This window comes from Bos mutus, chromosome 16, assembly GCF_027580195.1.
Source record: "Bos mutus isolate GX-2022 chromosome 16, NWIPB_WYAK_1.1, whole genome shotgun sequence".
Classification (NCBI taxonomy): domain Eukaryota; kingdom Metazoa; phylum Chordata; class Mammalia; order Artiodactyla; family Bovidae; genus Bos; species Bos mutus.
In genome coordinates, this window is record NC_091632.1 from 58,391,094 (window position 1) to 58,404,166 (window position 13,073).

The window sequence follows — 13,073 nt, forward strand, 5'->3', positions numbered from 1 at the left end:
CAACCTGCGTGCTATTTCATCAGTCACTGAGCAGATCAGCTTGGCTGTGAGTTTATTAATAGAGGGTTTAGGGGGGAAGCCTAATTAGAAAAGTAGGTTTGGTGGCCTTGAGTGTCAAGCTGGATGAAATAAAAACAAGTTCAAGAGAAGTTAGAGTCTACCTTTTCCAAGTGCCTCCCACATCATGTTTCTGTACAAACAACTCTAGAAGAGGTGCTGTTTCTGCACAAGACCCCTGTAAATGTTACGGGGAAATGTAAGGCATAAATGAAGCCTCAGAAGTCCCCAGAGGCTCTGAAAACTGCCATCACAAATTCAGCCAGTACCTACCACCTGTGAGGAGAGATGGAAGGGAAGAGCCAAAGCCATGGAAAGGAAGACTCTGTGGCATAAGTACACCCTCACGTTGAAGATTAAAATGGACAGGACTCCCCTGATGGTCCAGTGGTTAAGACTTTGCACTTCCAATGCAGCGGGCAACAGGTTCAATCCCTAGTCAGACAACTAAGATCCTATATGCCATTTGGTGCAGCCAAAAGATAAAAAAAAATTTTTTTAATTGTTTAAAAGATGTAAGCAGTTACCTGGAGAGGGGAGGAAGTTATAGAGGTAAAACAACCCCAAAGAACAGGTAACCTCAAAATCTTTCAAATGGCCAATTGTAGTATTTAGGCTTTCATTATTTTCCCATTTGTTTAACAAACATTTATTCATGGTCTACCGTCTGCCAAGTACTGTGTTGGCATTTAAAAGCAAATATGCTGATATACTGGTAATTCTCAAACCTCCAAGCAAAAGAATAAGATTCCACTGGCAAGCCTCCATTTGGAGTTGCCTGAAACCACTCCTCAACTCCTGTCCACCCCCGTGCCACACTGAGGTGTGGAGGTGAGATGGGAAGAGACTCAAAGAAATACCCCATGGAGCTCCCTGCAGGGGTTAATAATCAGCCACCTGTTGCTTTGGCTAAGCCGTGAAAAAACACACCATGGGAAAAGAATAAAAGCAAAATACACCAATACAGTATAATCTAAACAAAAGTACATCGGGTTGATTAGTTGGGGTCATTGTGCCCTGCTAAGCTAAGGAAAAACAGTGTGGACCTTGGAATGCCGGATCAGCGCAAGTTCAGAAAGCTGCTTGTGCACACACCAAGATGTTTTCCCAAAGCATATGCGGGTCTATGACCTCTAACTGGGTGATACCCCTTGAGCAAGAAAATAACAATGATAGTTCAAAGTAACCAATAAAATGGGAGACATGACCAGGGACACAGGAGGCTGATTTTATCATAGCACAGCAGATGCACTTTCTGCATGCCAAGACACTAAGTAAAAGTCATGTGGCTCCGAGGAACAGGGCTCTTGATCCAAGAGGTCTTGAGTCGCCCGGTCCCATCTTTAAAACTTTAATTCTGTCTCTAGTTTCTTGTTCCCAAACTGTGTCTTGACCGCTTTCAATCCCTACCTGCTGCTCTGGCCTCAGCAGCTCTCTAACGCAGGCCAAGGAGTTCTTCCCTGGGGCTGGGCAGCTGTGTGTGTATTCTGGGTTAAAAATCTTCTCTCCTCCCTGAGATAACTTGAGTTAGGTGTAGAAATATCACTTTAAGCTATAGAGCAGCCATCAGAGATATGTGTCCAACTGTTGGCAAAAAAAAAAAAAAAATCCAAAAAGCAATCCTGGCCAAACCCTCCAAGAGTCAGCTTCGAAAAGGGGGCAGCTTGCAGTTTATGGGACAAAAATCACTTTTGCCTGCACATTGAAAGGTATATAACTCGTTTTCATTTAACCCCATCTCCTCTAAGGAGACTAAACCGTTATTTTGATTCAGAATGTAGACTTATAATAACGAGATCTGTTATACCTTCAAAGTGCTCCTGAACAAGATGTGAGCACAGAGATGCTAGGAATTCAGCGACCCTCTGTGGCAGAGCCTGTGGAGAGCAATGCACTGAGTTTCCGTCCCTGAGAATTATTCCATTGTTCTAATGTCCAGGCAAAGGTGAGGCAAAAGCAGATCCAAACTCAGAAAAGGAAGTTTGGGCATTTTCAAGGTTTCTGAACAGCAATGATTGTGCTCACTCAGCCACTTTGATCACCAGAGCTCAGCCTTTTTAATCAATTCTCACAGAGATCTGGAAAACTGATACACAGAATGATCCCATGTAAAATGCCCCCCCCCCCCCCGCAAAAAAAAAAAAAAAAGAATCAGGAAGAAGCTAGTGGCTTGGCCCAGGGCTTAATGCTAAACCAGCTTCAGAATCGAGAACAGAAGTTTCTAGAATCAGCCTTTACTCTCACAGTAAGTTCCACAACCTGAGAATCTGGCCAATAAAATTCAAAATCTTTCAACACTCAGAATCAGCAGCATCGAGTCAGAGCTAAGAAATAAGTAAGTGTTGCCTCGTGCTGCCAGCAAAATAAAGAATGTGTAAAAATCTAGTTAATTACTCAGGACATGTTGGCAGACACCTCTGCTTGTCAAATTCCTGGTTGTCTGTATGGTTGTTTACATCTGCATTAATTTGCACTTGTGGAAGTTTTAAATACTTCTTAAGTAGCAGCAAAGATATTACCAGAAACTGTGCTGTTTTAGAAAAATTCCTCTTCTCCATTCCTGATTTATTCACAGGTATAGGACACGTTGCCATAGAGCCATGACTCTTGAGCGTGGAGAGATCTTAAATGGATCTCACACTCAGACATCACAGCTAAAGCCACTGCCATCCTTCTGGCTCTGCCTGGACCATGAACTTGATCCCCAGACTTCTACGCTTGCAGTGCACAGTTCCAATGCAAAGGCTCTAAGAAAATCTAGACACTCATTAAACTTGAAAAAAAAAATGGGTGACGGTGATCAGGGGTTAAAGCTTACAGTCGTAAGACAAATCTGTTCTGGTGATGCAGTGTACAGCATGGTGACCATAATTAACAATACTGCATATACAAAATTTGCCAATATATACGTTAAAAGTTTTCATCATAATAAAAAACTGTATAACAATGTGAAGTGAAAGTGAAGTCACTCAGTCGTGTCCGACTCTTTGTGACCCCATGGACTGTAGCCCACCAAGCTCCTCCATCCGTGGGATTCTCCAGGCAAGAATACTGGAGTGGGTTGCCATTTCCTTCTCCAATAACAATGTGAGGTTGACTGATATTAACTAGATTTACTGTGGTGATCATTTCATAGCATATACAAATATCAAATCGTGATGGTATACATCTAGAACTAATACAATGTCAATTACATCTCCATAAAACTAGAAAAATAATTAAAAACTAAAACTGACAAAAACATATTGAGGAAAAAATTTTTTAAATATCATTTAATCATTTTGAATTTTTTCATTCATTCAACAAATGTTTCCTGAGGACATATTTTGTGTCATATTGTACCATTAGGTCTTGGGGACACGTATTCAAAGATTTATCACATCACCTCTGCCTACAAGGAGTTCACAGTTCAGGGAAGGAAACAAACACGGGGAGAAAAACACAGTGGAGTAGGTGTGTACGGTGGAGTGGGAGTGAAGTTGACATTTACACACTAAAACTCAAATATGCAGAAACTAGAAATATACTTTCTATAAGTAGTCTTAGCTTACGCTCAATTCCCGGTGACAATACACATACACAAATCTTAAATTTTTCAGGAAGAGATAACTCAGGCCCAGGGCTTCCCTGGTCGTCCAGGGTTAAGACTCCATGCTTCTGCTGCAGGGGCCTTGGGTTCAGTCCCTGGTTGGGGAATGAAGATCGCGCATGCTGCATAGTGCAATCAAAAAATAACAACAACAACAACAAAAAAAAACCTCAGGTTCTTCTAGGTTAAAAACATTACTTTCAGGTAAAGATTCACTCACTTTCCAAGTTCAAATTCCCTTTCAGTTCTCTTCCCCTTTAAAAAGGAGCTCTAGTTTAGCCACATACCCAATTCCTTCTCAATATGGCACCAGGTGCAGCAGGAAACTTCCTAACCTGTTGGTGTCCTCTACTGAGGTCTTTCTGGTCTCCTCTGGACACTTATTTCTTACCCCAGTGTCCACTGCTGTGACTGACCTCTCTTAGTGCTCTGGGTTGCAGTGCTCCCTGCTAGGGCTGAAGTCCTGAGTATCTGGCCCTCCTCTCCAGCCTCCTTTATCCCATCCCTGACTCTTCTCTATCTTTGGCTCCTTCAGCCTGTCTATATTCTCACTCAGGCCCATGTAAATGCCAAGTCTCACAAGCCACTCACCTTGGTTGCTCTCATAAGCCACACTGCTCCACAGCTCTACATGGTAGTCATTTTCTAGGACTGCCAGAAATCTGGAATCAAGGCCATGGCCCTTCGAAGTCCCTGCAGGAGGAGTCTTCCATGCCCCTTCCAGTTTCTAGTAGATCTCAGTGTCCCTTGGCTTTCAGCAGCAACACTCCAATCTCTGCCTTGACCTTCACATGGCCTTCTTCCCTGTGTTTTTCTCTGTTTTCTCTTCTTATAAAAACACCAGTTATCAGATACAGGGCTCCTAAGAGATTTGCAGTCTCCCAGGGAAGCAGACAGAGTGTTTGCTCTAATGTTCCCAGAGTCCCCAGATCACCTGGTAATTACTCAATTCCCTTTAGAGGTTTGAGGTCCAGATCTTGAGCCCACTTGGGAGAACCAGATCATTCCCATGTAAACTTCCCTCTCTGCCTACTGTTTTCATATACATTGTACACTATACTCTGAATGCTACTGCCGCTTCTGATCACCAAATGCAAGGTCAGGGATAGGGAGGGTGGGAGGATTTCCACATATTAAGCAGTTCTGCAGAATACTGCCAAATGCTTTTTCTGCAGCTGTTAAGATGATCGTTATGAGTTTTAAGCCTTCATTTCATTCTTCTGCAGACACTAGCTGGGTGTCCTATAATTCAAGTCAATTCTGACACTATTTACCTGAAGATAGTGTCAGATTCCACATGTTGAAGGCTCAGTCCCACAAGCCTTCCCCATTTCAGATGGGGCAAGTCTAAATTGTTACCTGTGCTTCTGATCAATAGGCTATAAATCGGAGGTTCCCATTACCCTCTCCTTGGGTTCAATTAATTGTCTAGAGAGAAGGCAATGGCACCCCACTCCAGTATTCTTGCCTGGAAAATCCCATGGCTGGAGGAGCCTGGTAGGCTGCAGTCCATGGGGTCGCTAGGAGTCAGACACGACTGAGTAGGACACGACTGAGTGACTTCACTTTCACTTTTCACTTTCCTGCATTGGAGAAGGAAATGGCAACCCACTCCAGTGTTCTTGCCTGGAGAATCCCAGGGACCGGGGAGCCTGGTGGGCTGCTGTCTATGGGGTCACACAGAGTCAGACACAACTGAAGCGACTTAGCAGAGTGGCTCACAGAACCCAGGAAGTCAGTTAACTTCCTAGATTACCGGTTTGCTACAAAGGATTCTAAAGGGTATGAATGAACAGATGAAGAGATACATAGAGTGAATCTGGAAGGATCCCAAACACAGGAGCTTCTGTCTCCACAGTGTGGGGTGCACGCAAATGTGTTCTGGTTCACCAACTTGGAAGTTTTCGATGTTTGTGGAGGCATAGTTCATAGGCATGGTTAATTAAATCAGTAGCCACTGATGATCAAAGTCAATCTCCAGCCTCTCTGCCCTCCCCAAGGTAGGTGGTGGGATTGGAAGTTCTAACCCTCTAATCACATGGTTAGCTCCCTGCCAACCAGCCCTTACCCCTAGATTACCAGAGGGCTTTCCAAAAGTCACCCTGTTAATCTAAACTCAGCTGTGGTTCAAAGGAGCTTGTAGAGACTCCCTGATGATCCGGTGGCTAAGACTCCACACTCTCAATGCGGGGGGCTGGGTTTCAATGCCTGGTCAGGGAACTAGATCCCACATGCTGCAATTAAAGATGTTCCATGCTGCAACCAAGACCCAGGGCAGCCAAATAAATAAATACTTTTTAAATAAATAAAGGAGCTTGTAATGAATAAAAAGACATTTATTTCATCCTTATATCTCTGAAGCCATTTCAGGAACTGAGGGCAAAATATGCATATATGTATGTGTGTATATATTGTAACATAAAATGTTCTCATTGCTTGTATTGCTTAGAAAATTTCAAGTGTTTGAGGAGCTATGAGCCAGAAAATGTGGACAAAGGCAAGATACATGTCTTTTATTATAAGTTATAATATCAGCTGCCCCATTTCTCCCCTCTCCCCCCTCCCCAGGCACTGGGGAGCAGGGTGGGGGAGAGGGGAGTTTCCTTTTTTCTATGAGGTGAGGATTTCCTTACCTCTTATCCTGAGCTCCATCTGTATTCATAGTAAAAAAGTCCACGATCTGCAGAGGTTCAGACTGGCTCCCTCCTATTAAGCAAGGGCCAAATGTGAGTCTTTAGCCCTTTCAGCAAAGTTTAGCCTTCAAGACTACTGCCTGGTTATAGATTCAAAAACTCTAATATGAAATTTAGAACTGAACCATGATCCTCTGTCATAGGCTATCCCTTCCCACCCCCACCCCCACACCCCCCCACAGCCTCTCTTGAGATGTTGATTCAGTGTTTGTATAGCTACAGGACAGCTGTAGCTGCACAGAAACTGTACAGAAGCTCAGGATATTTAGTCATGAAAGAACTGCCTTTTAATTGAATATCATTCATATACTACCCAGCACATCTACTGTATGGGCTATGGCAGCACATATATGATCCCTTGAAGGAACTGTGTCTTATCCATCTTTGTTCACAACATCAGCATCATGCCTGCCACATGGTAGATGCTCATTATGTATGTGTTGAATGACTATGGGGATCTGGAAGGCTTCATGATAGAGGCAACACTGAGTCAGGCCTTGAAAAATAGCTGAGTAGGATTTTGACCAAGGGACATGGGCAGGAATGACATGACAAAGGGCAAAAGAACAGAGGCATAAAAGAGAGTGGATCTTCAGGAATGGTGAGGAGTCTGGCATGACTGGTGGGTGGTGGCAGGTGAGGCTGGAAAGCTCAGTTGAAGCAAATTCTAAAGGACTTGAGTGATATGCCACCCACTGAGTTGAGATTTTAGTGGGAAGGAAATGGTGTTGCAGACTGAGAGTAGAGGGTGCTGCAATATTGTTCGTGTGAATTGTCAACCGAAAAAATGTACAACGTGAGGGCCGTGAGTTAAGATTTATTTAAGGCCTAATGAAGACTATAGCCTGGGAGACAGACTGTCAGATGGCTCTAAGAAACTGCCCCAATGAGGTAGGAGGAGGTCAGTATATATGTGATTTTGGTGACGGGAGTTGCATGCAGTCAAGCACACATTTTGGCAGAAGGTTGATGCTAGCCACAAGGAGCAGATGTCTCCATTAATTGTTTTAGTGCTTTTCTAGATATGAGGAGATGCAAGAATTTGGGTCCATAAAATCTTCTCCTGAAAATATAACTATCTGGAGTCCTATTCTGCCAGTTTTTCGTAGAGCACAGACTGCCTCATTTCTGATCCACACTCTGAACTCCTTTCAGTGGGTGTTGAAGGTCAACAGCTGCAGTGCCTAGCGACTTCATTCTTGTGGAACCAGGTGGAGAGTTTGACAATTTTTTATCGGCAGAATTAATGCTTTGCTGGTCTGTGAAGAAGGCTGAGGGCCGAAGAATTGATGCTTTTGAACTGTGGTGTTGGAGAAGACTCTTGAGAGTCCCTTGGACTGCAAGGAGATCCAACCAGTCCATTCTGAAGGAGATGAGCCCTGGGATTTCTTTGGAAGGAATGATGCTAAAGCTGAAAGTCCAGTACTGTGGCCACCTCATGCGAAGAGTTGACTCATTGGAAAAGACCCCAATGCTGGGAGGGATTGGGGGCAGGAGGAGAAGGGGACGACAGAGGATGAGATGGCTGGATGGCATCACTGACTCGATGGACGTGAGTCTGAGTGAACTCTGGGAGTTGGTGATGGACAGGGAGGCCTGGCGTGCTGCAATTCATGGGGTCGCAAAGAGTCGGACATGACTGAGCGACTGAACTGACTGAACTGAACTGAACAGATTACAGGAGACGCCAGCAGGCCTGGGGGTTCTTCCCTGACCCACTGAGACTGATGTTAGCAGATGCAGCTGTGTTGTTCCCACTCCTAATTAAGTCCCATGGTCTTATCATCATAGACTTAGTGCTGGGTCAATCCACACTGACATTCTGAGGTTCCCATAAGGCTGAAGGAAACACCATGCCAGCAACTAGACCACAAACTAGAAATATTTCAAAGAAACACATTCAACCACAAAAGAATGCTTCGCTTTTTTCAAAAGAGTCAGTGCAAATCAAACTGCTGAATCATGTAGCCAGATATATACATATATATCTCAAATGATAGATACTATTCATCAAATTCAAGTGCTGCAGTCCTGTTGACTACAATGTGAATATTTTTACCAGTCTTTGTTCTATGACCAAAAGGATCAGCTTCCCAAAAAGGAAGGATCTACATCAGCACTTTTTCTCTGCCTTTTAATGAAACATTGTTTGCTCTGACATGAAGGATTTGTGATAAAAACCAGTGGTTTTTTCCTCTAGTCCCCAAACAAGACTTAAATTCAATTTGTTTAAGATCAAGAAGTACCTTACTATCTTAAATATCACCAGGCATAACATTATCTCTGAATTTCCCATTATTCTAAGGATGTCCAAGGACAAATAATCATACAGCATTTATGGGGATTGTGAGCCTCTATACAAAGTAAACTTGAGATTTTTTTTCCTTAATGTCTTTTCTCTGTATATTTTAACTCTTTTAAAGAAGACAATAGGACAAAAAAAGAAGCTGGAAATTATTATAATAAAATGTTTTTGAAACCTTGAGTGATGCAAGCAATAATAGTGTACAAAAAAAAAATCCTTTTTAAAAGTTGCCCACAAAGATCTCAAAGAACTAAGGATTCAGTGGATTTATTTCCCAAGAAAGGGTAATAAGTGAGGCTAAGGCACTTGCAAGTGATTTGGAAAAACTAACGTGTTCTAATTTGAAAAATATATAAATAAATAGTGATGTTGATGAAAAAAGTAACCTGTCAATCTAAGAAAGAAATGGAAAATTTGAAAACAAACTTATGGTTACCAGGGGGAAAGGGTAGCAGGGGATAAATTGGGAGGCTGAGATTGACATACACACACTGCTGCTGCTGCTGCTAAGTCGCTTCAGTCGTGTCTGACCCTGTGCAATCCCATAGACTGCAGCCCACCAGGCTCCCCCGTCCCTGGGATTCTCCAGGCAAGAACACTGGAGTGGGTTGCCATTTCCTTCTCCAATGCATAAAATAGATAACTACTAAGGATCTACTGCATAACACACAGAACTCTACTCAATACTCTGTAATGACCCGCAGGCAAAAAGAATCTTAAAAAGAGTGGATATATGTATATGTATAACTGAATCACTTTGCTGTACAGAAGAAAGTAACACAACATTGTAAATCAACTATACTCTAATTTTAAAAGATGTTTTTTAAAGTAGGGTATTGCAATTGTAGGGCTTCTCAGGTGGTGCAGTAGTAAAGAATCTGCCTGCCAATGCAGGAGACCTGAGTTCAGTCCCTGGGTTGGGAAGATCTCCTGGAGTAGGGAATGGGTGCCCACCCTAGTATTCTTGCCTGGAGAATGCCACGGACAGAGGAGCCTGACAGGCTAAGTCCATGGGGTTACAAAGAGTTAGACACAACTGAGCAACTTTCAGATTCAAACAATCTGATCTCTGAATTCACCCTCCACCTTTGCATAGCATCTCTCAGTTAACCTGTCTAGAGCATCTCTTTAATAATGTTCCAAATCTTTAGAAATTCCCAGTGGTGAACAGGAAAATTGATATTTACTTGGCTCCCATCCACTGATCTCATACTCAGTTCTGATCTTTTCTCTCACTCTTTCACAGTCTGGCCAAACTGGTCTACTCCCTGGCTGGCATTTCAACCATTGAGCTGGGAATACTGCCTCCCCTCACCTAGCATGTCCCCACCCACCCCAACACCCACTCACCAACTGTTCCCTAACAAACATTCCTAGTTATTTGAGACTCACCTCAAATTCTGCTTTGATAAAGACTTCTCTGGTCATGAAACTGAATGAGGCCCTGTGGAGCTCCCAGGCAAGGAGATCTTTTTATCTCCCCGTCTTCACCCCACCATTTCCTGTAGGCAAAACTCCAGCCTCCAGGACCTTCCTGAGTTCCAAAGCGCAAATTCAAGTTATTGTTAATCAAAGAAGGAGCAGCCAAGAAAGCACCTGAAGCAGGATCAAGGGGACCAGAGATTAAAGGAACCATTAAGATTACCTAAGGGACTTCTCTGGCCGGACCAGTGGTTAAGACTCTGTGCTCCCAGTGCCGGAGCATGGTTTGATCCCAGGTAGGGGAACTTAGCCAGAATAAAAAAAGCGTTACCTGCTACTACTAACACACACCCTAATCTTATCAGCAACCCCACCCTTGAACTGTTGCTATAAAGTGAAAGTCACTCAGTCCTGTCCTAGTCTTTGCAACCCCATGGACTGTTGCCTGCCAGGCTCTTCTGCCTATAGAATTCTCCAGGCAAGAATACTGGAGTGGGTAGCCATTTCCTTCTCCAGGGGATCTTCCCAACCCAGGGATCAAGCCTGGGTTGCCATAAAACCCCTCATCAAATCCTCTCAGGGTTGAGACACATAGTTTTTCAAGACAGAAGCCCACTGTGTCCCCCTTTGCCGGGCAATGCAGTAAAGCTATCCTTTCCTCAGTTCAGTTCAGTCACTCAGTCATGTCCGACTCTTTGTGACCCCAGGGACTGCAGCACGCCAGGCCCCCCCACCCCCGTCCATCACCAACTCCAGTTTACTCAGACTCATGTCCATTGAGTCAGTGATGCCATCCTATCATCTCATCCTCTGTCATTCCCTTCTCCTCCCACCTTCAATCTTTCCCAGCATCAGGGTCTTTTCAAATGAATCAGTTCTTCCCATCAGGTGGCCAAAGTATTGGAGCTTCAGCTTCATCATCAGTTCTTACAATGAATATTTAGGACTGATTCCTGATTGATCTTCTTGCAGTCCAAGAGACTCTCAAGAGTCTTCTCCAACACCATGCTTCAAAAGCATCAATTCTTTGGTGCTCAGCTTTCTTTATAGTCCAACTCTCACATCCATACATGACTACTGAAAAACCATAGCTTTGACTAGATGGACCTTTGCTGGCAAAGTAATGTCTCTGCTTTTTAATATGCTGTCTAGATTGGTCATAACTTTTCTTCCAAGGAGCAAGCATCTTTTAATTTCATGGCTGCAGTCACCATCTGCAGTGATTTTGGAGCCCCCAAAAATAAAGTCAGCCACTGTTTCCACTGTTTCCCCATCTATTTACCATGGAGTGATGACATGGGACCAGATGCCATGATCTTACTTTATTGAATGTTGAGTTTTAAGCCAACTTTTTCACTCTCCTTTTTAACTTTCAATGGGCTCTTCAGTTCTTCTTCACTTTTCTGCCATAAGAGTGGTGTCATCTGCATATCTGAGGTTATTGATATTTCTCCCTGCAATCTTAATTCCAGCTTGTGCTTCATCCAGCCCAGAGTTCTCATGAGGTACTCTGCATATAAGTTAAACAAGCAGGGTGACAATCTATAGCCTTGATGTACTCCTTTTCCTGTTTGGAACCAGTCTGTTGTTCCATGTCCAGTTCTAACTGTTGCTTCCTGACCTGCATACAGGTTTCTCAGCAGGCAAGTCAGGTGGTCTGGTATTCCCATCTCAGAATTTTCCACAGTTTGTGGTGATCCACACAGTCAAAGGCTTTGGCATAGTCAATAAAGCAGAAATAGATGTTTTTCTGGAACTCTCTTGCTGTTTTGATGATCCAACAAATGTTGGCAATTTGATCTCTGGTTCCTCTGCCTTTTCTAAAACCAGCTTGAACATCTGGAAGTTCACAGTTCACGTACTGTTGAAGGCTGGCTAGGAGAATTTTGAGCATTATTTTACTAGCATGTGAGAGAGTGCAATTGTGCAGTAGTTTGAGCATTCTTTGGCATTGCCTTTCTTTGGGATTGGAATGAAAACTGACCTTTTCCAGTCCTGTGGCCACTGCTGAGTTTTCCACATTTGCTGGCATATTGAGTGCAACACTTTCATGGCATCATCTTTTAGGATTTGAAATAGCTCAACTGGAATTCCACCACCTCCACTAGCTTTGTTCTTAGTGATGCTTCCTAAGGCCCACTTGACTTTGCATTCCAGGATGTCTGGTTCTTGGTGAGTGATCACACCATCGTGATTATCTAGTTTGTGAAGATTTTTTTTGTATAGTTCTTCTGTGTATTCTTGCCACCTCTTCTCAATATCTTCTGCTTCTGTTAGGTCCATACCATTTCTGTCCTTTATTGAGCCCATCTTTGCATGAAATGTTCCCTTGGTATCTATCTCTAATTTTCTTGAAGAGAGCTCTAGTCTCTCCCATTCTATTGTTTTGCTCTATTTCTTCACACTAATTACTGAGGAAGGCTTTCTTATCTCTCCTTGCTATTCTTTGGAACTCTGCATTCAAACAGGTATACTTTCCTTTTCTCTTTTGCCTTTTGCTTCTCTTCTTTTCACAGCTATTTGGAAGGCCTCCACAGACAGCCATTTTGCTTTTTTGCATTTCTTTTTCTTGGGGATGGTCTTGATCCCTGTCTCCTGTACAATGTCACAAATCTCCATCCATAGTTCACCAGACACTCTGTGTATCAGATATAGTCCCTTAAATCTATTTCTCACTTCCACTGTATAATCGTAAGGGATTTGATTTAGGTCATACCTGAATGGTCTAGTGGATTTCCCTACTTTCTTCAATTTAAGTCTGATTTTGACAATAAGGAGTTCATGATCTGAGCTACAGTCAGCTCCCGGTCCTATTTTTGCTGATGGTATATATCTTCTCCATCTTTGGCTTCAAAGAATATAATCAGTCTGATTTCAGTGTTGACCATCTGGTGATGTCCATGTGTAGAATCTTCTCTTGTGTTGTTGGAAGAGGGTGTTTGCTATAACCAGTGCATTCTCTGGGCAGAACTCTATTAGCCTTTTCCCTGCTTCATTCTGTACTCCA

At 43.1% G+C, this 13,073-nt stretch overlaps 1 protein-coding gene across 9 annotated transcripts in view; it reads right to left on the reverse strand.

The window, feature by feature from the left end:
• The window catches only part of CNIH3 (cornichon family AMPA receptor auxiliary protein 3), a 182,540-nt gene that overhangs the window by 152,381 nt on the left and 17,086 nt on the right, over window positions 1-13,073 (reverse strand). For 2 of the 9 annotated variants that reach the window (XM_070385441.1, XM_070385443.1), the window contains exon 1: window positions 4,238-4,604. The exons of 1 other annotated variant lie outside the window; for it this stretch is intronic. Coding sequence is in view for 2 of the 8 variants with exons in the window: in XM_070385435.1 (XP_070241536.1) it covers window positions 4,238-4,252 (15 nt within the window). In the remaining 6 variants the exon portion in view is untranslated. Of the gene's footprint in view, window positions 1-4,062; window positions 4,081-4,237; window positions 4,607-13,073 lie in introns of those variants that run through there. 6 more of the 9 variants (XM_070385426.1, XM_070385423.1, XM_070385435.1 and 3 more) reach the window with 5 other exon arrangements.